Source organism: Leiobunum rupestre, chromosome 2 (genome assembly GCF_980474605.1).
Source record: "Leiobunum rupestre chromosome 2, qqLeiRupe1.1.hap1, whole genome shotgun sequence".
Lineage (NCBI taxonomy): Eukaryota > Metazoa > Arthropoda > Arachnida > Opiliones > Sclerosomatidae > Leiobunum > Leiobunum rupestre.
In genome coordinates, this window is record NC_143385.1 from 10,434,842 (window position 1) to 10,460,955 (window position 26,114).

Genomic DNA, 26,114 nt, shown 5'->3' on the forward strand with positions numbered 1-26,114 from the left:
AAGTACGGGGGGAACAAAACACCCCCGCTAAGTGCGGGATACCAATACGTGTTGCTAACTGCGGGATCCCAAAACATGTCGCTAAGTACGGGGGGAACAAAACACCCCCGCTAAGTGCGGGATACCAATACGTGTTGCTAACTGCGGGATCCCAAAACATGTCGCTAAGTACGGGGGGAACAAAACACCCCCGCTAAGTGCGGGATACCAATACGTGTTGCTAACTGCGGGATCCCAAAACATGTCGCTAAGTACGGGGGGAACAAAACACCCCCGCTAAGTGCGGGATACCAATACGTGTTGCTAACTGCGGGATCCCAAAACATGTCGCTAAGTACGGGGGGAACAAAACACCCCCGCTAAGTGCGGGATACCAATACGTGTTGCTAACTGCGGGATCCCAAAACATGTCGCTAAGTACGGGGGGAACAAAACACCCCCGCTAAGTGCGGGATACCAATACGTGTTGCTAACTGCGGGATCCCAAAACATGTCGCTAAGTACGGGGGGAACAAAACACCCCCGCTAAGTGCGGGATACCAATACGTGTTGCTAACTGCGGGATCCCAAAACATGTCGCTAAGTACGGGGGGAACAAAACACCCCCGCTAAGTGCGGGATACCAATACGTGTTGCTAACTGCGGGATCCCAAAACATGTCGCTAAGTACGGGGGGAACAAAACACCCCCGCTAAGTGCGGGATACCAATACGTGTTGCTAACTGCGGGATCCCAAAACATGTCGCTAAGTACGGGGGGAACAAAACACCCCCGCTAAGTGCGGGATACCAATACGTGTTGCTAACTGCGGGATCCCAAAACATGTCGCTAAGTACGGGGGGAACAAAACACCCCCGCTAAAAGCGGGATACCAATACGTGTTGCTAACTGCGGGATCCCAAAACATGTCGCTAAGTACGGGGGGAACAAAACACCCCCGCTAAGTGCGGGATACCAATACGTGTTGCTAACTGCGGGATCCCAAAACATGTCGCTAAGTACGGGGGGAACAAAACACCCCCGCTAAGTGCGGGATACCAATACGTGTTGCTAACTGCGGGATCCCAAAACATGTCGCTAAGTACGGGGGGAACAAAACACCCCCGCTAAGTGCGGGATACCAATACGTGTTGCTAACTGCGGGATCCCAAAACATGTCGCTAAGTACGGGGGGAACAAAACACCCCCGCTAAGTGCGGGATACCAATACGTGTTGCTAACTGCGGGATCCCAAAACATGTCGCTAAGTACGGGGGGAACAAAACACCCCCGCTAAGTGCGGGATACCAATACGTGTTGCTAACTGCGGGATCCCAAAACATGTCGCTAAGTACGGGGGGAACAAAACACCCCCGCTAAGTGCGGGATACCAATACGTGTTGCTAACTGCGGGATCCCAAAACATGTCGCTAAGTACGGGGGGAACAAAACACCCCCGCTAAGTGCGGGATACCAATACGTGTTGCTAACTGCGGGATCCCAAAACATGTCGCTAAGTACGGGGGGAACAAAACACCCCCGCTAAGTGCGGGATACCAATACGTGTTGCTAACTGCGGGATCCCAAAACATGTCGCTAAGTACGGGGGGAACAAAACACCCCCGCTAAGTGCGGGATACCAATACGTGTTGCTAACTGCGGGATCCCAAAACATGTCGCTAAGAACGGGGGGAACAAAACACCCCCGCTAAAAGCGGGATACCAATACGTGTTGCTAACTGCGGGATCCCAAAACATGTCGCTAAGTACGGGGGGAACAAAACACCCCCGCTAAGTGCGGGATACCAATACGTGTTGCTAACTGCGGGATCCCAAAACATGTCGCTAAGTACGGGGGGAACAAAACACCCCCGCTAAGTGCGGGATACCAATACGTGTTGCTAACTGCGGGATCCCAAAACATGTCGCTAAGTACGGGGGGAACAAAACACCCCCGCTAAGTGCGGGATACCAATACGTGTTGCTAACTGTGGGATCCCAAAACATGTCGCTAAGTACGGGGGGAACAAAACACCCCCGCTAAGTGCGGGATACCAATACGTGTTGCTAACTGCGGGATCCCAAAACATGTCGCTAAGTCCGGGGGAACAAAACACCCCCGCTAAGTGCGGGATACCAATACGTGTTGCTAACTGCGGGATCCCAAAACATGTCGCTAAGTACGGGGGGAACAAAACACCCCCGCTAAGTGCGGGATACCAATACGTGTTGCTAACTGCGGGATCCCAAAACATGTCGCTAAGTACGGGGGGAACAAAACACCCCCGCTAAGTGCGGGATACCAATACGTGTTGCTAACTGCGGGATCCCAAAACATGTCGCTAAGTACGGGGGGAACAAAACACCCCCGCTAAGTGCGGGATACCAATACGTGTTGCTAACTGCGGGATCCCAAAACATGTCGCTAAGTACGGGGGGAACAAAACACCCCCGCTAAGTGCGGGATACCAATACGTGTTGCTAACTGCGGGATCCCAAAACATGTCGCTAAGTACGGGGGGAACAAAACACCCCCGCTAAGTGCGGGATACCAATACGTGTTGCTAACTGCGGGATCCCAAAACATGTCGCTAAGTACGGGGGGAACAAAACACCCCCGCTAAGTGCGGGATACCAATACGTGTTGCTAACTGCGGGATCCCAAAACATGTTGCTAAGTACGGGGGGAACAAAACACCCCCGCTAAGTGCGGGATACCAATACGTGTTGCTAACTGCGGGATCCCAAAACATGTCGCTAAGTACGGGGGGAACAAAACACCCCCGCTAAGTGCGGGATCCCAATACGTGTTGCTAACTGCGGGATCCCAAAACATGTCGCTAAGTACGGGGGGAACAAAACACCCCCGCTAAGTGCGGGATACCAATACGTGTTGCTAACTGCGGGATCCCAAAACATGTCGCTAAGTACGGGGGGAACAAAACACCCCCGCTTAGTGCGGGATACCAATACGTGTTGCTAACTGCGGGATCCCAAAACATGTCGCTAAGTACGGGGGGAACAAAACACCCCCGCTAAGTGCGGGATACCAATACGTGTTGCTAACTGCGGGATCCCAAAACATGTCGCTAAGTACGGGGGGAACAAAACACCCCCGCTAAGTGCGGGATACCAATACGTGTTGCTAACTGCGGGATCCCAAAACATGTCGCTAAGTACGGGGGGAACAAAACACCCCCGCTAAGTGCGGGATACCAATACGTGTTGCTAACTGCGGGATCCCAAAACATGTCGCTAAGTACGGGGGGAACAAAACACCCCCGCTAAGTGCGGGATACCAATACGTGTTGCTAACTGCGGGATCCCAAAACATGTCGCTAAGTACGGGGGGAACAAAACACCCCCGCTAAGTGCGGGATACCAATACGTGTTGCTAACTGCGGGATCCCAAAACATGTCGCTAAGTACGGGGGGAACAAAACACCCCCGCTAAGTGCGGGATACCAATACGTGTTGCTAACTGCGGGATCCCAAAACATGTCGCTAAGTACGGGGGGAACAAAACACCCCCGCTAAGTGCGGGATACCAATACGTGTTGCTAACTGCGGGATCCCAAAACATGTCGCTAAGTACGGGGGGAACAAAACACCCCCGCTAAGTGCGGGATACCAATACGTGTTGCTAACTGCGGGATCCCAAAACATGTCACTAAGTACGGGGTGAACAAAACACCCCCGCTAAGTGCGGGATACCAATACGTGTTGCTAACTGCGGGATCCCAAAACATGTCGCTAAGTACGGGGGGAACAAAACACCCCCGCTAAGTGCGGGATACCAATACGTGTTGCTAACTGCGGGATCCCAAAACATGTCGCTAAGTACGGGGGGAACAAAACACCCCCGCTAAGTGCGGGATACCAATACGTGTTGCTAACTGCGGGATCCCAAAACATGTCGCTAAGTACGGGGGGAACAAAACACCCCCGCTAAGTGCGGGATACCAATACGTGTTGCTAACTGCGGGATCCCAAAACATGTCGCTAAGTACGGGGGGAACAAAACACCCCCGCTAAGTGCGGGATACCAATACGTGTTGCTAACTGCGGGATCCCAAAACATGTCGCTAAGTACGGGGGGAACAAAACACCCCCGCTAAGTGCGGGATACCAATACGTGTTGCTAACTGCGGGATCCCAAAACATGTCGCTAAGTACGGGGGGAACAAAACACCCCCGCTAAGTGCGGGATACCAATACGTGTTGCTAACTGCGGGATCCCAAAACATGTCGCTAAGTACGGGGGGAACAAAACACCCCCGCTAAGTGCGGGATACCAATACGTGTTGCTAACTGCGGGATCCCAAAACATGTCGCTAAGTACGGGGGGAACAAAACACCCCCGCTAAGTGCGGGATACCAATACGTGTTGCTAACTGCGGGATCCCAAAACATGTCGCTAAGTACGGGGGGAACAAAACACCCCCGCTAAGTGCGGGATACCAATACGTGTTGCTAACTGCGGGATCCCAAAACATGTCGCTAAGTACGGGGGGAACAAAACACCCCCGCTAAGTGCGGGATACCAATACGTGTTGCTAACTGCGGGATCCCAAAACATGTCGCTAAGTACGGGGGGAACAAAACACCCCCGCTAAGTGCGGGATACCAATAAGTGTTGCTAACTGCGGGATCCCAAAACATGTCGCTAAGTACGGGGGGAACAAAACACCCCCGCTAAGTGCGGGATACCAATACGTGTTGCTAACTGCGGGATCCCAAAACATGTCGCTAAGTACGGGGGGAACAAAACACCCCCGCTAAGTGCGGGATACCAATACGTGTTGCTAACTGCGGGATCCCAAAACATGTCGCTAAGTACGGGGGGAACAAAACACCCCCGCTAAGTGCGGGATACCAATACGTGTTGCTAACTGCGGGATCCCAAAACATGTCGCTAAGTACGGGGGGAACAAAACACCCCCGCTAAGTGCGGGATACCAATACGTGTTGCTAACTGCGGGATCCCAAAACATGTCGCTAAGTACGGGGGGAACAAAACACCCCCGCTAAGTGCGGGATACCAATACGTGTTGCTAACTACGGGATACCAAAACATGTCGCTAAGTACGGGGGGAACAAAACACCCCCGCTAAATGCGGGATACCAATACGTGTTGCTAACTTTGGGATTCTCAAAACATGTCGCTAAGTACGGGGGGAACAAAACACCCCCGCTAAGTGCGGGATACCAATACGTGTTGCTAACTGCGGGATCCCAAAACATGTCGCTAAGTACGGGGGGAACAAAACACCCCCGCTAAGTGCGGGATACCAATACGTGTTGCTAACTGCGGGATCCCAAAACATGTCGCTAAGTACGGGGGGAACAAAACACCCCCGCTAAGTGCGGGATACCAATACGTGTTGCTAACTGCGGGATCCCAAAACATGTCGCTAAGTACGGGGGGAACAAAACACCCCCGCTAAGTGCGGGATACCAATACGTGTTGCTAACTGCGGGATCCCAAAACATGTCGCTAAGTACGGGGGGAACAAAACACCCCCGCTAAGTGCGGGATACCAATACGTGTTGCTAACTGCGGGATCCCAAAACATGTCGCTAAGTACGGGGGGAACAAAACACCCCCGCTAAGTGCGGGATACCAATACGTGTTGCTAACTGCGGGATCCCAAAACATGTCGCTAAGTACGGGGGGAACAAAACACCCCCGCTAAGTGCGGGATACCAATACGTGTTGCTAACTGCGGGATCCCAAAACATGTCACTAAGTGCGGGCAAGTGTCGTAGACCAGGGGGGTTCCGGGTCCACACTTCGGCCACCCCCCTTGACGGATTTATGCTGGCCCCCAATAAGTGCCGCTGAGGGCGGCGCTCTAGGCGGTCACCTTTGTCGCCATGCCCTAGCGCCGACCTTACTTCCCCTACGTCATATCGTCGACCACTTCGTCGTCTTCCTTTATGATAGGATAGTAGCGGAAAGATGGAGAAACACTGAACTCAGCGGTAGTCACCATACTTTCCGTATTAATAGTACCGACACATTTATGCGAAATACTAATTAAATTACATTCATGACGGCAAACGACGATGTCCGTCATGTTAAGCGTAGGTGTTTCTTTTATGGTCTGACCAGGGGTGGATTAGGAAGGTGGGCTGGTGAGCGTTATCTCACGGGGCCACGACCAAAATTACCCTTTAGTTCGACTAGGGACCGCTTGAAAAGTGATTATTCGGGGACCACAAGCCTACAGTACCCACTTCACGAAAAAGGCGCCTGTCCACCCCTGAGTCTGACTCTCAGACACGTTTCCTCGGGGTAAGGTAACTAGGCTCAGGGTGGTTTTTACCCGACAAACGTGTGTGTGATGTCCATTGGCAAGCTCTTAACGCCCGGGAGGTAGACATTCCCCCCGAAGAGATGCCTGATAGAAACCCAGATAATGCTTATTCAAACTAAAAACATAATTACGTTCGTTTTCACTCTTTGTACCTGGTATATCTTGTTATCCATGTATTAAAATATAACTACCAAAACAAGAAAGATACAGATAAGGAACGTCGCAGTTACAGCCCTTCAAAAAAGATAGATACCAAAGAGCAATAATTTAGATACATAAGATGCATTCTTTGCAAACAGATACGGAAAAAAGGTATGTGTAAGAGATTGTTATATATCTGTGTTCGTCTGAAAAAAGTTAGTATATTTTACCCACAATATTATCTTTTACCCACAATAGTATCTTGTACCTAAAATCGTAGCTAGATCCATATATCGAGATATCGCTGAACACAGACGCATATAACCCCCATTCCCTCTTCCAGAGTTGCCATTTGTACGATATTTAGGCGGTCGGTACGATATACGATCGAAAGTACGATCCGAGAATCAGGCCCGTATATAGTAATATATATTTATATATATATATATATATAGTAATATATATTTAGTAATATATCAGCAGAGCTTCGACTTCTCCCGGAGAATTAGAGAAATTCAGGCATAGCCTAGTTCCAGGGAACGGAGTTAGTGAAGCTCGTGAAAGGTAGCCCGGTAGTCGTTGGTTTATAATTAAACTAATAAAACGATTGATCTATCTATCTATCTCGAAAACTGATTGTAGAAGTATTGTACATATAGGAAAATTAAAATATTGTAATTTAAAGTGTCATTGCTAATTTGCGTTTTTTATAGAGTAAATACACGACGTATGAATTCAGTTATTGTGAATACTAATAAATAAATAAATAATAATAATAATAATACTAATAAAAGTCGTCTTTACTCTGTGTAGCCGCGGAGCGAGCTCGCTTACTATAGACCTCAAAATGTGCCCTACCTAATTTTTTGGGCTGGTGACGGCCCTGCATAATACAGGTGGCAATGATAGAGCCGACAATTGCCTTAAAGCAGTAGGAAATCTAACACGAGCAAGCATTTATCTTAAAGCTCGGGGTGCGTGTGGATAAGAAATATCCGTTTTATTTCTTTTTATCCATAACCGAAAATTATCTGAATAAAAACTTATTTTTTGCATATTAAATTTGTTTTTAACCGCGAATTATATCTACGAATTAACCGTTAATCGAAATTTTTATGAATAATCGAAATTTTGGCGGTTAATTTATCTGTTCCACCAAGCTCTAATTTATCTTACCAACTTGGAAAATATTAAAATAAACAGGTGCAATCACTGTTTTTTTCATCATCGGTTATTGCTGCTCGGCAGTATTTGAAGAATCACAGCTTCATCCACGCGTAAAATTTAAAACTGAGGAACTTACGAAAGAGTATATGGTGACTTTTCGAAAGTGGTTTGATATTCATAATTCCTGCAATAGGCATTACGCTACTGAATCTAGGTATCCAAATAAAGTTAATTTTTACCTCTCCGAGGGGACAAAGTCCCCTAGGAGGGGTTATACAACGACCGTGTCTGTCTGTGGGTCTGTGGGTGGGTCTGTCTGTCTGTCAGGCCTGCATTTTCGGTGCAAAGTGTAATCACTGCGTACGCAGTTTCTCGAGATCTCTGCGTTCGCAGTTGCTAGTAATTAGGGAACAAAGTCGAAAAACCGTGTTTGCAAAACCACCGTGGGACGGTGAGCGTTAACGGATTAATTTGCAGTCGGGGTTGGTTTGGTGGTTTTTTTTTCGTCAACGCTCGCCGTCACGACAGGTTTAATTCAGTAGTTTGTATATTTCGCTATTGTTATGTTTATGTGTAGGGTGGTAATGTTGTGTTATTGTTATGACGTTTGTGGGTGTTGAGTTTGTGGTGTGTATGTACGGGTGGTAACTCTCCAATTCTTTCTTATTGACTTTTGGGACGGACCGAGTGCTGAGTGTAATGCTACCTCTCAACATCCAATGGCAGGGTTTCCACCAATTGTTCACGGTATTCGTCTTAGTAGCAATTTGCGATCGCATCGGGCGGGTTTCGAACCCGAGACCGCCTGTTTGACAGGCGGACGTTCTACCACAGAACATTAGACCTTCAGCTTTATCAAAAGCGTATTTAATAGAGCATGAAATTTTGGTTTAATTGAAATAGAGCAAAATTTCGTGAAAGATTTAAATTATTGCATCGAAGAAATTCTAATTTAGCGATTTCTTATTTGATTAAAAACAAATGCGTCACCCAGGTTTCGAACCCGGGCCGTTCAGTTAGGCAGTCGAGCGCTCTACCACAGAACCAACGATAACTTCAAGCTATACTGCAAATAAGACACTCATTGTAAGTATAATAGTTAACAAAGTCTTGAATTTTTTTACGAATGAAATTGTGAAGGCCTAATGTGGTTTTTTTACGAAAAAATTATAAAGACTTAATCTTGTTTAATATAATAAGTTGCTTTATTTCAATTTGATACTTTTGTTTAGTGTTTTTTTAATGAATGGAGTTAAAGATTTTTTTCTTCTATTATTTGACGTTTTATTTTAATGAATGGAGTTTAAGATTGTTTCTTCTATTATTTGACGTTTTATTTTTGCGGTTGTATATTTGTTTTATCTTTTATTCTTTTAAAATTATTTACTTCTTCCGCAAAATGGTTCATTTTTTGGAGGAACCTTTTTACTTATTTTTTGTGTATTAATGTTTTGAGAACCTTTACGTTTGGGAAAGGATAATTTTTGACGGAACCTTCAAAGTGTATACGTCGCATTTTCAAAAAATTTAATGGTCAAATCTTGTTTTAGCGCAGTCAGCAGATAAGATAAAGGGTAGAACCCGTTAGTTTTTTGTAATTTATTTAGTTTTTTCAGTCGTATATTCTTATCTATTAGGTTTAGCGTATTGGTTTTCAAGCTTAATAATTCATTTATTAACAACATATCGAGTTGGTCTGGTTTTCAACTCGGTCGTAATTTATTTTAAACGTTTTCTCGGCTGATTAAGATGTTTAATGCAGTTCATCAATTGGGTTCGTTTGTGTTTATTTATAAAGAACCCTAACTATTCCCTCTACGGTCATTTATTGATATACGTTTAGTCAAGTGGCTTTCTGTGCTTTGTGAATGGTAAGTTTTTCGCTTCTTGTTAATAAGTTTTTTGGTGGTGTGGATATTTGGATATCTACGATTCCTAATGCAGTCATTGATATCCTGGGTGTGCGAGTCATTATATGATATTGGAAATTGGACGGTTTTGGTCTTTTTCATGCGGTATGTGTCACAACGTCAACAGGATGGTTCCGACAGTCTACGAGTCGTCCACTACCAGATATCTACGGTATCTTGATCGGGCGAACGTTGAAATAAAATGAGCGTTAACTATGCGGCAAGTATTTCGTAAGCGACAAAAATACAAATACCCTCTGTAGATATTTCTTTCATTAAAATTGGCTTCGTATTATATTTAACTGCTAAACTTGTACCGTAAATAGGGTTAAAGTCAATTGTGCGTTGTTTTAGTACGTCTAACTCACTGTTGTAACTACTTAATTTATAATATTCTGAATAAATTAATCTCGGTTGTATCGTCTCAATTATTTTAATTCAAATTAAAATTTTATACCGGGCGGGATAGAACCGGGATTACGTTATTAGTAAATAACTCTTGAATAGGGGAGATATAACTTTGAGGGTCATCTCGAGAAATTAATACCGCTAGTTGTATTTTGATTGTGTTGAGCTTTTGGGCGGTATTGTTGGCTTTAATTATCATTTTTTCGTGTGAAGTGGTTTAAAGAAGGTTTTCTGTGTTGTTATATCGTAAGCGATAAAAATACAAATACCCTCTGTAGATATTTCTTTTATTAAAGTTTGCTTCGTATTACGTTTAACTGATAAAAATTTTCTGTAAATAGGGTTAAATTCAATTGTGCGTTGTTCTAGTTCGTCTAACTCACTGTTGTAACTACTTAATTTATAATATTCTGAACAAATTAATTTCGGTTGTTTCGTTTCAATTATTATAATTCAAATTAAAATTTTATACCGGGTGGGATTGAACCAGGATTACGTTATTAGTAAATAACTCTGAATTGGGGAGAAATAACATAGAGGGTCATCTCGAGAAATTAATACCACTAGGGACAATGTTTCCGAGGAGAGGTATAATTTGGCTCGCCAACTTGTTTCTCTTAATTTCCAGCCCCCCCCAACAGCTCTTCCTTGAAAGTCCCTTTTAAGGGGCCACGCTCCGACAATCTAGACGTTAGTTTCGGTATTTACCGCCAACGGATAATGGCGCTGCAGAGCAGACAATTATCGTGCAATCCTCCACTCTCTCTTGAATTTGGGAGGTGGGACGTGTTGCTTCTCCTGGCGGTACCCTTTAAAAGGATATTTCAGTGGAGCAACTAGAACATTCATCGGTAAACGGATTTGGATAAAAACATGAAGCTATATATGCAATGTGTATGGGACCACAAATTATATAACATCAATTTAAGATTGATCTTAGTTTCGCAACCGAATCAAGTGATCTTCCACTTAAAAAGAATCTTCAAAATAATAATAATTTTTTATTTATTAAAATCATAAAAGTATTTACAAATATATATATATATATATTTAAACCATAAAAAAATTTAAAACAATAAAATTCAAATTTTAACTCGATTGACCATCAAATTAACATCATTATCATAATTTAAATAAAATCACAATTGGTTTTGTTTAACGTCTACGATGATGTTCGTGATGGCCATGGTGCTCGTGGTGACCATGTTCGTGGCCACCATGACCTCCATGACCTCCAACGTGTATGACCTTGACGCTTTGATGCTTCTCATGGTGTTCGCCGCCGCCGCCGCCGCCCCCATGGCTGTTCAACGTCCAATAGAATTATTATAAATTGCTAGAGCTATAGTAATAAAATACAATTCTTTCTTACGCAATGAAAATGGGATGGTGATGTCCATGATGGTGTCCGTGGCCTTGTTGCGCTCTTAATATTAAAGCGAGAGCGGCTAGCTTCTCTAGCTTACCGGCGTCCACTTGAACGCAGAAAAATGCAAATGTTGACAGAAGTGCCACCAAAGCTAAGATCACAATTTTGGATGATGCCATCTGCCCAACCATAAAGACAAATTACAAAGCTGTTTCCTACCGTTGCCAATGGTCACACTTTCAGAAAGCTAAAAAGTGCACCATTGTATCTCTTAAAAAAGCTAAATTTAAATAATAATCAGATAGAGTAATATCCAAGGTGTCATTTAACGCCATTTTTTCAGGATATATTAATTTTGTGATAATAATTTAGCGGGCAGTTCTGCGGTATATGAGCAATTTTCAAATGGAGTCCTACACGAATATTTGCAGTCTAAAAGTCGTTTTGGATAGTGGTAAAATGGGTTTTGACAAATAAATCTTTGCAAAAGTAATATAATTTCCAATCTTATTCAAATTTTGGTTAATTATGGTAGTTCTAAAGTTGCTTAATACAGGCAATGTGAATTGGCGCTCGAGCCAACAGCTGCCTACACTTTAACTTCTACCATTAACTACCACAAATTTCTATTGAATGGGGAAATCAAGGATTTCGGGGAAACCCATTTAGCCAGAAATGACAGCAACTCGATTGAAATAGCTCAGAGCTATCACCTATTATTACAAGCTAGGATCGGGTTGAATTTTCTTACTAAAAAGCTGAATTTCTAACCAATCTACCACCACGAAATTATTGAAATACCGAACTTGTAATTTTTCTTTGGCTAAAGTATATTGAAGAATCATTCTACTCAAAGAAAAGTTGTTTATCATTCGAAATATAAAATTAAGCTCACCTTTCTGTATGTATGTTATGCAAAACTAGAAGATTTGGAATACGTTTTGACTGGAAGGCACCTACTCTTTATATACTAGAAGATAAACATTGGTATTACCTATATACCTAAGTAGCCTGCGTGTTTTTCGTCAATATAAAAATAGGGAAAAAAAAATACAAACAATTATCTTTTGAGACGTGGTATATGACAGAAGAATAGCAATGACAACTGCTATATTTAAAATAGACGCGCATCGTGACTCATTTTTTCCCAGATAAACAAAAACTACGGTAAATCAAATAAATAAAAAATAAATCCATTCACTGAGTTTTTACGATATTCAAATGGGTCCACTAAGCATTCCTAGTTCTGTAGATCTTCCCATAATTACCGTTGGAAACGTCCGTCTAATACGTTGTTTTTTTTTTAAAAACAGCGGGAAAACCTACCCTTGCCCGAAGCGAAGTATGTTTTTTTGAAGGTGATCGTGCGTGAATTTTATTTATAGTTTGGTTACCTTTTTAACTTTCCCTTTAAACGAAAAAAAAAAACATTTTTTATTTGTCGACCTAGTCCTTTGTGTTATATTTACTGAAACCAAGGGGAAGTTTCGGTATTTTTAGTCCCTTTGACTAATCGAGTGTTAGATTATCCGTAACGTATCCTTTAGTTTGAGGCGATATATTGTAAACAAGGATTATACTTTTAATATTAAAATAATTCAATTTTCGATATCATAAATTATCAGGAAGTTCGGATAATTTAGAAGTTAATGAAAGGGGAACGTATTTATTAAGCGTGAAAAATCTTCCCCGATTGGATTTTCCATCAATAAACGGCTATTTTCAATTTATTTTAGACACAAATCAGAATTGCTAAACGTAAGTAGGGGTAGGATTAAAAATATTAAAAAGTATCCTTTTAAGTAAATGTTTCAATTATTTTATTTCAACTATCTATTATATTGCTAAGCATAATTTATTCATAGGCTGATGTTCGTCAACTGGACCAAAATCGTAACACATAATTTATTAATAGGTGTATGATATAAATTAACTATACAGGGTGTTTCAAAATGTTATGTAAAAACTTTAAGGAGTTGTAGGGGAGAGTTGAGAAGTATGCCTGTTTTGTTCCCATTTTCCTACGATGAGTAAAAAGAGTGCCAGAGAGCTTCAAAGTGTGGCCTACTAGCCCCTGCAAGTAGGCTGCAACAAACGCAAAACCAAGCAGCAGGGACTTTAAATACTGTTTAAGTTTACTTTTTTATGCTGGTTACCTCTATTGGTTTACATAGTCTTTTTTACGTTTCACACGAACCCAAACCTTAATGTTCGCGTTTCCCTACTGCTTGGTTTTGCGCTTGTTGCAGCCTACTTGCAGGGGCTAGTAGGCCACACTTTGAAGCTCTCTGGCGCTCTTTTAACTCATAGTAGGAAAATGGGGAAAAAACAGGCATACTTCCCAACTCACCCCTACAACTCCTTCAAATTTTTGCATAACCTTTTGAAACACCCTGTATATACTTTTTAAATTTTTTTTACGAATGTTTGAAAATAATTGTAATTGAATTTTCGCACGTTTCTGAAAACTGATATGCATATTTATCAGTTGGAACTAAATGTAATTAAAAGCGTGCTAAACGGAAAACGTTTTATAATGAAAAGGATTTTGTGAAAAATGTTTAGAATTATTCAAAATGAGATTATAAATTTTCAAAATCCAATTGATTAGATTATTAATAAAAAGCGTTATGAAACAACCTTTTTAAAGATCCCGCAGTGTTTTAGTTAATTAGTTTTGTTAATTAGTTATGGTCTGAGAAGTAGCATCTTAGCTTCCTTGTTTTTGAATGTAAATGTTGAAATAATAATTTCTGTAACGGAACATATTTACGGAATTCATTTTGTTTTTTGTTACAGCTCTAAATTTAGGAAAGGATTAATTTACTCGAAAGGAAGATTTTGTTTGAGAAAATATGGATAAAGCAGTATAAAAACACCAATGTGGAGCCTTGTACACGTCAAACTGTTGTTAGATCTCTTCAAAGTAAGTTATTTAAATCGGACCATTTTAAGTGAACAATTTTTATAATTTATTCGTTCCTTATGAGATCTTTTTATGTCACTAGAAAAGTGTTCCTTTTAAAGCTAAGTGTTTGCAAAGACCCTTTAACTGCCAAATGCGTTTCGGTGAACTGTTGAACATTATTTTTTTGTGTTTTCAAATGCCTTTGAAAACCAAGTTTATATCAAAGAAAAATAATAAATTAAAGATGAGAAAGATAATTTAAAAATATTATTTTAAGTATTTTATTCTAAAATTTATTTTTGCTTGAAAACGCACTAGCACTTGAATCCTTCAATATAAATAACAGGTTTATAATTAATAAGTGAAGTATAATGATTATGATAGATTTCGTATCATTTTCCCTTTTCAGATTTAAAAATGGCGCAAAAAATGTACTTCCATTTATTCGTCTGCCTAACAGTGGCGTTATTAACAATTAATACAATTAATGCCAGTCAATTGGAAAAACTGGCTGCTCTGGCACTAATATTAAGAGCTCAACAACATCATCATCATGAATCACATCATCATCACCACCCAATGTAAGTGTTTGACTGCTAGTTAGTATTAGTTCTTAACCACCACTTTTAAAATTTTTAAGATATATTTTCGGTCGCATTATAAATTTGAGAACTCTATTTAAGAAGCGTTGCTTTTAAGAAGAGCAAATATAGTTTAAATTAGTTTATAATATCTATTATTTGTCGTATTAACTTTAATTAATACCAAATACGGTGGTAACAAAAAATCTTCGCAAAATTAGTCATATGTTTCCCGTTTAAGGCATCATCATCATGAAGGAAAGGAAGAAGAACATCATGATGAGCACAAACACGAGCATCATGATGAACACAAACACGAACATCATGATGAGCACAAACATCACGAAGATTAAAATTTACATTCATTACAACGAATGTGATTTTATTAGCGGTTTTAAATTATTTATTTTTATTTGGTTCGATTTTAAATTGATTTGTATATTATCAAGTATTTTAAATATTCTCATATATAAGTAGCACGACTTTATGTATTATAGATTTTTACGCATAGCTAACACTTTTCAATGTTGACTATATTTCTTTGGAAATCAAGGGTATATCATTTAAGAAACGGGCTTTTAAAAATGTATTGGAAATAAATAAAAACGTAATGCTGTACATTTGTGCAATTATTTAATACCCCTCCAGGGGAAATTCCACCAACCCCGAAACTTAGTCATTTAAGAAAAACAAATTTTCAGCTAGGCTAATACCGAAAGCGCAGCCTTAGGCCCAAGTCATCGAGAGCGTTTCAATGCCTTGTAAATCAGGTGGCCAAATTTCACTGCCTAGAAGGAGGGTGGTGTCAAGCCCTTCATGCCACGCGAGCAAACAGCTCTTTACACTGACTATTACCTTAAACAAGCGTTTATGGAAAATTCAATCCGAAGAACTCGGGGGATTCCAGTTCCTAAGAGAAGTATTGCAAAGATAAATATCAATCTTAATTAACGTTAACCTCATCAACTCTTTATGGGAAGAGATAAATCCCTTTAGCCAATGAGGAGAGAGCTTGCTGGAGTTGTTCGAAGTTTTCACTCAGTGCCACAAGCTGGGCTCGAACCCGGTTCCTCTTTCTTATTAATTAAATAATTATTATGTAACTTACTTTATTTAAGAATTTTGAAGTCTTTAAAAATTGATAATGGTTTGGAAATATTGAAAAATTGATAATGGTTTGGAAATATTGAAAAATTGATAATAGTTTTTGAAATATTTAAAAATAAAAATAATATTATGAATATTATGATGAAATGAAATGAAACGAAATGAAATGACGTATTTAATATGCATATCAACAGTACAGACATAGCCAGTGGCGGCGCAAGGGTTTATGGAAAGGTGGTATAATTAAATAACTGGGCCCCTTTAATATTATATATAACCTTCAACAACGAAGCGAGTTTACAACATGTTCCGATTTAATAATGTATCATTATTTCGCTGAAGTTAGAGCTCGGGGAAATGGATAAATTAACCGCCAAAATTTCAATTAATCATAAATAATTCGATTAACTGTTTATTTATGGATATTATTCGGATAATTTTCGGATATGGATATAAAAGAAATGAACGGAAAATTTCTTATTCGAACGCCGAACCTTACACAAACGCCAAGTTCTTTTGCAGACCTATAATGTTTTTACGTGTAAATCATCCAAATCAAGATTGAATCCTTTAGTTAATTAATAGTGAAAAAAGGTTAAACAATCATAAGTTTTATCTCCTTAACTCTTAATTTGTAAATTCTAATGGAAAATTAATTTGCCTTAAGTTTTCTTATATAAGAAAATAAAGTTAACTACTTTGAACATTAATTGGTACCAGATTCTAGTACTTGATTTGTAAGAACTAATTAAGAACTGAAACTTATAATTTAATTATAGATAGCGTCAGCAACTCGTAAAACTGGCGTTAACGCGAACGTCTACGACTTTTCCCGCAGTTGGAACCAATGTTAGGGAAAGTTTTACACCCTTTGGTTTACGCCAGTTTTATGAGTTGCTGAAACTGTCTAGTAATAATTATTAAAATGGGCATGGGGCTACTAGAAAATAAATAGGTCAAGGGCCAGTGGTCCTATGAACCACTTAAAAAATTCCTTATTTCCGAACCTGTTGCACAGAAAGGAGTTCCAAAAACTTAGGCTTATTCAACATATATAAATACTAAATCATTGTTCCATTGGCTACTCTTTGTAGAAAATGTTGAAGGAATGGTAACGGATGACGACCATGGATTGGTCATAAATCGAGTCCGCCACTTGAAGGAATCATGTACAGGCCGTGATTCCCCTATTCCGAATCACCGGAATCTGGGCGGGAATCTTACATTTTTCCGGAAACAAAGAATCATCTTCGGATCTGGAATCAAAACCAAATCATGGAATCTTACAGAGTAACAAAACCAAATCATGGAATCTTACAGGTATCAAAACCAAATCATGGAATCTTACAGGTATCAAAACCGAATCCTGGAATCTTACAGAGTATCAAAACCGAATCATGGAATATTACAGGGTATCAAAACCGAATCATGGAATATAACAGGGTAACAAAACCGAATCATGGAATCTTACAGAGTAACAAAACCGAATCATGGAATCTTACAGGGTATCAAAACCGAATCATGGAATCTTACAGAGTATCAAAACCGAATCATGGAATATTACAGGGTAACAAAACCGAATCATGGAATCTTACAGGGTATCAAAACCGAATCATGGAATATTACAGGGTAACAAAACCGAATCATGGAATCTTACAGAGTAACAAAACCGAATCATGGAATCTTACAGGGTATCAAAACCGAAACATGGTATCTTACAGGGTATCAAAACCGAATCATGGAATCTTACCGGGTATCAAAACCGAATCATGGAATCTTACAGAGTAACAAAACCGAATCATGGAATCTTACAGAGTAACAAAACCGAATCATGGAATCTTACAGAGTATCAAAACCGAATCATGGAATCTTACAGAGTATCAAAACCGAATCATGGAATATTACAGGGTAACAAAACCGAATCATGGAATCTTACAGGGTATCAAAACCGAATCATGGAATCTTACAGGGTATCAAAACCGAATCATGGAATATTACAGGGTAACAAAACCGAATCATGGAATCTTACAGAGTAACAAAACCGAATCATGGAATCTTACAGGGTATCAAAACCGAAACATGGTATCTTACAGGGTATCAAAACCGAATCATGGAATCTTACCGGGTATCAAAACCGAATCATGGAATCTTACAGGGTATCAAAACCGAATCATGGAATCTTACAGGGTATCAAATTCTAATCATTCAATCGTGGAATCACCTCGGGAGTCGGGAATCAAACTCTAGTGAAGGAAGGAATCTTTTCCGGTGACTCATGGAGGATTTGAATCAGAATCGCACCCACTCGATCGCGCCATCTATTTTTGGGATTATTATATTAAGTTGTTATTATTTGGAATCTTAGCAGAATCTTGAAATCATGTAGAATCAACGGTTTTTTGAAGGAATCCACGGAATAGCAGGTGAAATCAGAAAAATCAATTGGGATTACGAAAGAATCAGAATGGAATCAAGGAATCAAGGCGGAATCACGGAATCAAATGGAATAAATGATTTTTGGAATCAACGAGAATCACCTCTAAGATTCCTGGATTCCGAATCTTGTACGTTTTTTCCTTGATTGGCGGACCCCTCGTATAAATTGTTTCGTGTCGAAATTTGATCTTTACGGATTGGCCAATATTAGCTTAGTTTCTTCGCGATAAAGCAGGGTACACGATGACGAACATTTACATAGAAAAAACGTACAAATTGTATTACAAATGCGAAATCATGCATTTCGTCGTCGTGTACCAAAACAATAAACAAGCTTGCAACGTAACGAATTTTAAAGCTAATCTCAAAAGGTGGTCATTGGCAAAAACGTTTTTAGGACCCCTTAAACAATTTTTGGGGGCCACTATCCGGCCTTCCCTCTGGCGCCGACACTAGAATACCTTCAAGGATATACCCAAAAATAGCATAATATTTAAAAATGCATATAGGTTATGTATAATATTAGTATATTATTAATATTAACAATATTAATTAATAGAATAATAAGGGAATTCCATGACTTTTATTTTTGGATATTAAATAGTAACCTATAAAATCAATTGATTGTTTTAAATTTTAATACGTTTTAGTACTTGTTGAGAATAAAGTAATAGAGAGTGTAGGAAGCTGTTGCCTCGCGTGCCATGAAGGGCTTGCCACCAACCTCCTACGCATTGTAACCCGGCCACCTGAACTAATGGCTTTAAAAGTCGCTTGATGACTTAAGCCTTAGGTGGTGCCTTGGGTATTAGCCTCGCTGATTATTATTATTAGAATTGTACTCGATTGTCTCTCGCGATCCCGCCATAGACTTTAAATGTTGAACTTTGACTTCAAATATCACAATTTACAGAATGAATTTTGAAATTAGGACCAGAACACCAACAAGCAATTGTTATGTTAACATAAATCATTATTTAATTATTACAAGCTCTAGGTGCACCTAATTTTCAACTGACGTAACATTTAAAAACTATCTCAGTTTGAATGTTCAAAAATCGGGATTTTCCAAACATTTCCAGTAGGTTATTTAAATTTTCTGACTTTGCGTGGTTTCAGGATAATATTTTTGACATCACAGATAAATTAAAAAAACTCATAAGTTTATTATATTAAAAATGTCAATAATATTTATTGTGATCGGCCTCATTGTCGAATAGGCCAATTTCAATGTTATCTGACGCATGCGCAGTTAGGCGAAAAAGTGGCCGAGGATGGTACTTTAACGTCATACCTAAGCGTGACTATGACGTCAGTTTAGGCTTTACTGTGTTGCGAAAAGTACCATCCAAATAATTATTTTTAAAGTTGATAGATGGCAGTACAGTTATTGAAACTCGCTTATTGAATTTTGTGATGAAAGATTTTGAATCAAAGATTTAAATATAATTTAGCGGTCGCTTTTGGGAAATAACACCCCAAATGAGGGTTAGCATAAACTTACCTGACTTGAACTTTGACTTGCCAGTCCTCTTAAAATTAGGTCGTGTTCAAAATTTCTTTGAAAGCTAGTTCTCGGGGGGCCCCCCACGCCGCGGAGTCTGCGGGGCGCTATTTACGCCACTGACTATTACTGTGGAAAATTTGGTTGATAAATAAGTATATAGGCAGTGTCATATCAAAAAAATTATCTTTAAGTAAATCTATGAGAAATGGCATACTCTTGGCGAACCGGGTCCATATCTCGGTCAACCCATTTTTGTGATTTTTTAATTAAGAGAAATCGACACAATTTTTTTTAAACAAGTTCAGAAATTTAATTTTTTACCCATTTTGAACAATGTTTACAATTGAACTTATTAATTTCAATTACATTTTTTTGTGTGTTTAGTGTTATCTACATCTCCGATCACTTAAACAAGTGGTTATTTCACTAAATTTTACGTTTGGCATAAATAAAATTAAGTGTGACACTTCCTAAATTGTTTTAATGCTAATTTCTTGACCAAATCTTTTTTCGTCACTGACATTCTTTCCATGCTCCGACTTGGACTTACACTCGCCTTAGGCATACTTAGACCCTAGGGAGATCTGCGCAGAGAACTTAACCTAGATTGAGCAAAAGCTCTGAAAATCAGTTCGGTGACAATTATTCCTTTTTGACATACTTATTAGTTTTATGATACTTATGCGTGTAGTGATTATAAGAACCACAAATATTTTTATCCGGCGGTGGAAACTTTAGATTGGAAAGCATAATGAAACAGTTTACTCAATCCGAGTCAAGCGGGATGTTCGTTTATGAATTAATAGAGTGATTGATAAACGTCTCTTTATGAATGGACAGGAAGTTTGAAGCAATGTTATAAATATTGCAGCAAGTGTCGGCTCGACGTGGACTAGTTCTTATTTGAATAGATGTCGCTAGGGTCAAAATCCAAAAAGGCGGTACTTAGAGGTACATCTCGCGTTGTTTAGCTCGTTTGTAAATTGGTTGTTATCATTAATTAAAGCAAGTATCGGCTCGACGTGAAGTATCTCTTTTTCAATAGATGTCGCTAGGGTTGAAATCAAAAAGGCGGTACTTATAGGTACCCCTCGCGTTGTTTGGCTCGTTTGTTAATGGGTTGTTATCATTAATTAAAGCAAGTGGCGGCTCGACGTGGACTAGCTCTTTTTTCAATAGATGTCGCTAGGATCAAAATCAAAAAAGGCGGTACTTATAGGTATAATAAATCTTAAAATCTTATAGGTACCCCTCCCGTTGATTGGATCTTTTATAAATTGGTCAATAACCTAAATTACAGCAATTATAAACAATATTTTAACACGGGTTATATAATTTAGGTTAAAGTCCACTAAATATACGATAAGTTGTCTCACTATAATACTCTACAATGACTCTCTAGCTTCCTTTGTCATTAATTGATGGCACCACGCTCTCCAGTAAAGTCGGCTTTTTTATGAATCGGATATATTCATGGCCATCTCTTATAAAAGGGACCTTTTCATAATACAGGTGGTGACTTGCTTTAAAATTATACGCGAAACACAATTGGCAAATTATGAGGGTTAGTGGTACCCAAAAGCTTGTGACACCTTTTTGGTATTTTAACCGCTTTTGGAAGCCCAGCTTAATGGCATTAATCAAAAATATTGAATAACAATCGAAAGAAGCGCTCCAGCCCCGGTGAGGTATTTGAAAAAAATTGAAAGTGTACGACTTAGGGGAGTTATAAATATAATATAATGTTCCAACTTTTAAAATAAGGTTCGTGAAAACAATTTCCTCTCTTTTCGAATAATTTCCAGCCTCCAGCCAACTCAATGCCGCCGGCTTCTTTTGAGTGAGAGAGAGAGTTTTTATCGCGACTCCAATGAAATATCTTAACTTGTAAGCCTACTCTGTATTTATCAAATTCTATGGTAGAAAAAAAAGGTTAAACACTCTCGCCATCTTTATTAGCGTTACTTTAAGAGTATTTGTTACCACAATGTGCATCGTGGTAACAATCTTCAAGGCATACTATAATTAATTATTAATTAATTATTAATTATGTATTAATTAATTATGTATTAATAAATTATTAATTAATTGATAATTAATTATTCATTATTATTTAATTAATTAATAATTAATTATTAATTTATCATTAACTATTAATTAATGGTGATTTAATAATTAATTAATTATTAACTATTAATTTATAATTACTTAATAATCAGTTATTGGTTAATTGATTATTAATTGACGATTAATTAATTATTAATTGATGATTAATTAATTATTAATTGACGATTAATTAATTATTAATTGATTATTAATTAATTATTAATTGATGATTAATTAATTATTAATTGATGATTAATTAATTATTAATTGATGATTAATTAATTATTAATTGATGAATAATTGATGATAAATTAATTTTTATTTGATGCATAATTAATTATGAAATAATCATTAATTAATCATTAATTAATTATTAATTAATTATTAATTTATTATTTATTTATTATTAAATTATTATTAATTTATTATTAATGTAGTATTAATTTACTATTAAATGATTATTAAATTATTATTAATTTATTATTAATTTATTATTAATTTATTATTAATTTATTATTAAATTATTATTAAATTATTATTAATTTATTATTAAATTATTATTAATTCATTATTAATGCATTATTAATTTATTATTTAATTATTATTAATTACTTATTCATTATTTTACTATTAAATTATTACAATTAAACTATTGAAAATACATCATTAATATTGTTTAGAAATTTATTATTTATTTAATTTAAATTTATTATGAATTTATTATAAATTTTTAGAAATTTTTAGAAATTTATTATTTATTTATTTTCACTTTATTTGTAATTATTTATTAATAAGAATTATTTGGAATTAAAAGTGTTTTTTGTATGTTTTACTTTAAAACCGACTTTGATAACCTAAGAAATTTCCAACATACTTCTATGAAAAATAAAAAACCGTTACTCAATAAAGCAATATACCAAGCATTTAAAAATAACGCTACCTAATTACAGAATATACCACCCATTAAAAATAACACTACCAATTAAAATAATAATAACACCAATAAGACAATTTGCTAACTATTAAAATAAACATAACACTACTCAATTTGACAATATGCCAAGCATTAAAATAAAACATAACACCTAATTTGACAATATGCCAAGCAATAAAATAAACATAACACTACTCATTTTGACAATATGCCAAGCAATAAAACAAACATAACACTACCCAATTTGACAATATGCCAAGCAATAAAATAAACATAACACTACCCAATTTGACAATATGCCAAGCAATAAAATAAAACATAACACTACCCAATTTGACAATATGCCAAGCAATAAAATAAAACATAACACCTCCCAATTGGACAATATGCCAAGGAATAAAATAAAAAATAACTTTATTCAATTAGACAAAATACCAAAAATTCTAAATTAAACTTCCAGTAAGACAACAAGCCAACAATTAAATATAAAAAATGGCAGTACCCTGTAAGACAATATACCAACCATCTTCCCAAAATTGTATTTGACACCAAATTTATTAATAATATATTTATCAACAGAGCCACTAGTCTCTTTTAATTCTACAACTTCTTTCAGGACATAAAATATAATAATTATCACATAATTATATAAATTACTACCTTGGTCAACCGTAACTGTACACCTCTCTATACCAAAATAAAATAATTACGAATTACCGACGTTTTTTAAAATATTCAAATTGGGTAAAAAAGGTAAATAAATTACATCGTTCGAGGAGCCGTATAATTTTGGCAATGTCCTTACTGATATTAATGATTATACAGTAAAAAAAAACAATGATAAATTATGTTTCCAGAGCTGTAGTAAAACCACTGTTGTTTGTTGTAAGGAAAATTATTATAAAGCATTTTTGGGAAAAACTACGATTATTTACCTAAGGAAAATAAGAAGACAAATAAAAAAACAGATAAACAAACAATTTAGAAATTTTCCCACAATGGAAGAGACTATTTCCAAGAGATTTTGTATCATTCCTTTTTCTGAGGCTGAAAATGAAAGGCTGCAAAAGACAAGCTTCAGGTATTTACATTTATTATTTTACAAAATAATTCATTGAAAGTTCTTAGTAGGTCTTTAACTCTTCTTATAAATTCTTTTACAGAAATCTCTAAGCTAAATTTATGCAGTTTTTAATAAGTTTTCCATTTCTTAAATAATTTTTCTTGTATCTCTTAAATAAAAAATATAAATATTAATAACTAAATTAAATGGGCTTTATTATAATTATTTCATTACAAGTTGACTAAACATACATAAAGCTCCTAAGTGTACTTAAAAAGTTCCATTGCTATTTATTTAATGCTCCAACAACTGAAAATTTATTTCATTTTAAATATTTATAATTTCTTGATAACATATAAAAAGGAACCTTTGTAATTATTTAGTAAAATTGAATGTAGTAATACTATTCACTTAGGCCTGTTATTCTAAAATTCCGAAATTGAAAGATAATTTATTTTGTATTGCAATTTTGAAACTATTAATTTCCCAGTTATTATATAATTAATACACAGTTAAATTTACAGAAATTGCTGCTTGTGGTAAAGCTGAATCTGGAATTATGAAAATTCTTCAAATAATTATTCCAATTCTAATTAAATCTTTTGGGTCTTAATTTTCGCTAATAAAACCCAAATTATGTATAAGATATAATTAAATAAAAAGGAATATTTAAGTCAACTACAGCTTCTACCTGCACAATTACTATTACAAAATTAATTAAAAAAAGGTGAAAAACGGTGTCTTACCGTAAATACCCTAGTAATAACTGAGGATTAATAAAATAATTTAGAATTGATTAAACCAACCGTTTTGAAGTCGCGCAACTGACTGAGTGACTGAGTCAATAAAAAAAATAAGATGCTCGCGTTAATTAGAGGGTCTTAAATTCTGGTCGTAAATAAGAGCGATACAAATTAAAAGTACGTATCTGTGATTAATGGTGCGTACAGGTTATTATCCCTCGGGCAAGACGCGTGAGAGCGTCGGTCTACTGAAATACATAAATTTAAATACACCGATGAATAAAAGGGTTTTTGGAGGACACGCATCGCTCATATTTACTCGTAATGGATCAAGGTGGTACTTTTGGCTCAATCGTACTAAATTAGTAAACGAGAACTAGATCGTAAGATAGCACCTACAACAAATATTTATTCTGGAAGTACTTTTGCTCTTAAATAACAGACATTGCTTAATTAGGGTATATATTTAGTATCACTCACCCGTATTAATTTGGAAAATGTTCCTTTAAAACAAAACTGATTTATTTTAAGTATTCTCTGACTTGTATAAGCAGGAAATCAAACAATGGGAAATGCTGCGGCGAACACTTTTTCTTTGAGGGAAGGAAGTTTTTTAAGGATAGTCACGTGCTCCCCCTTTTTTCAATTCGATAATATTAATGAATAACTTAATTTCGACGTGTTTCAATGGTGGAGTTAACCAGTATTTAAAGAGCGATCGGCCCAATCTTCAAATCAGAATTCACTTGGCTTCTGAATCAACAGTCCAGGTAAGAGAGTTACAAAGCGTTCTTTGAAAATCGTGCTTAGTTTTTCATTGCCTTTGAAAATTTAACTCTATATGCTTTTAATGTGCCAGTCAAACTGAAAATTAATTTTATTCCCATTGTTAAAGTGTTAGAATAAGAAAAATAACTTAAAATCTCCGTCGTAATTTAAATTCTTTTAATCTACTTGTAAATCTAAAAGCTATTTAAAATGACCACTCATGGTTTGTGTGGTGTGATTTATATTTTTATTTAACAATTCACGATTTATATATTGTTCATTACTTAAAGTTTTCGGAAAACGAGAATTATAGAGATTCGTACAAATGATTAACCTTTTTCAGAATGGGTGCCACTAAGGTCTTTTCGTTTATTTTGATGACGTACGTTTTGGCTGCCGTAATGATCAGTCACTACGCGGTCCAGGGTGGAAAATTGGAGAAACTAGCCGCTTTGGCCCTCATCTTAAGGGCTCAACAAAAGCATCACCACAGTAGCCATCACCACCACCATCCGTAATGAAATACCTCAATTATATATAGCGCGTATCAACTCAATAGCGTTCTAAAGCATATTTTGATTCCCAGACACCACAAGAAAGAAGAGAAACATGAACACAAACATCATGAACACAAAATAGTCCACGTTCACAAACACGAAGGTCATCA

General features: G+C 37.3%; 1 protein-coding gene across 1 annotated transcript; it reads right to left on the reverse strand.

The window, feature by feature from the left end:
- Window positions 1-11,075: 11,075 nt before the first annotated feature.
- LOC149956075 (uncharacterized) lies at window positions 11,076-12,234 on the reverse strand. The gene is made up of 3 exons (XM_090164610.1): window positions 12,190-12,234; window positions 11,298-11,473; window positions 11,076-11,228 (listed from the first exon to the last, which is right to left on the reverse strand). Exons 2-3 carry the CDS (start codon window positions 11,471-11,473, stop codon window positions 11,081-11,083), a joined length of 324 nt encoding a protein of 107 aa, XP_090020736.1. The 5' UTR covers window positions 12,190-12,234; the 3' UTR covers window positions 11,076-11,080.
- Window positions 12,235-26,114: the final 13,880 nt, after the last annotated feature.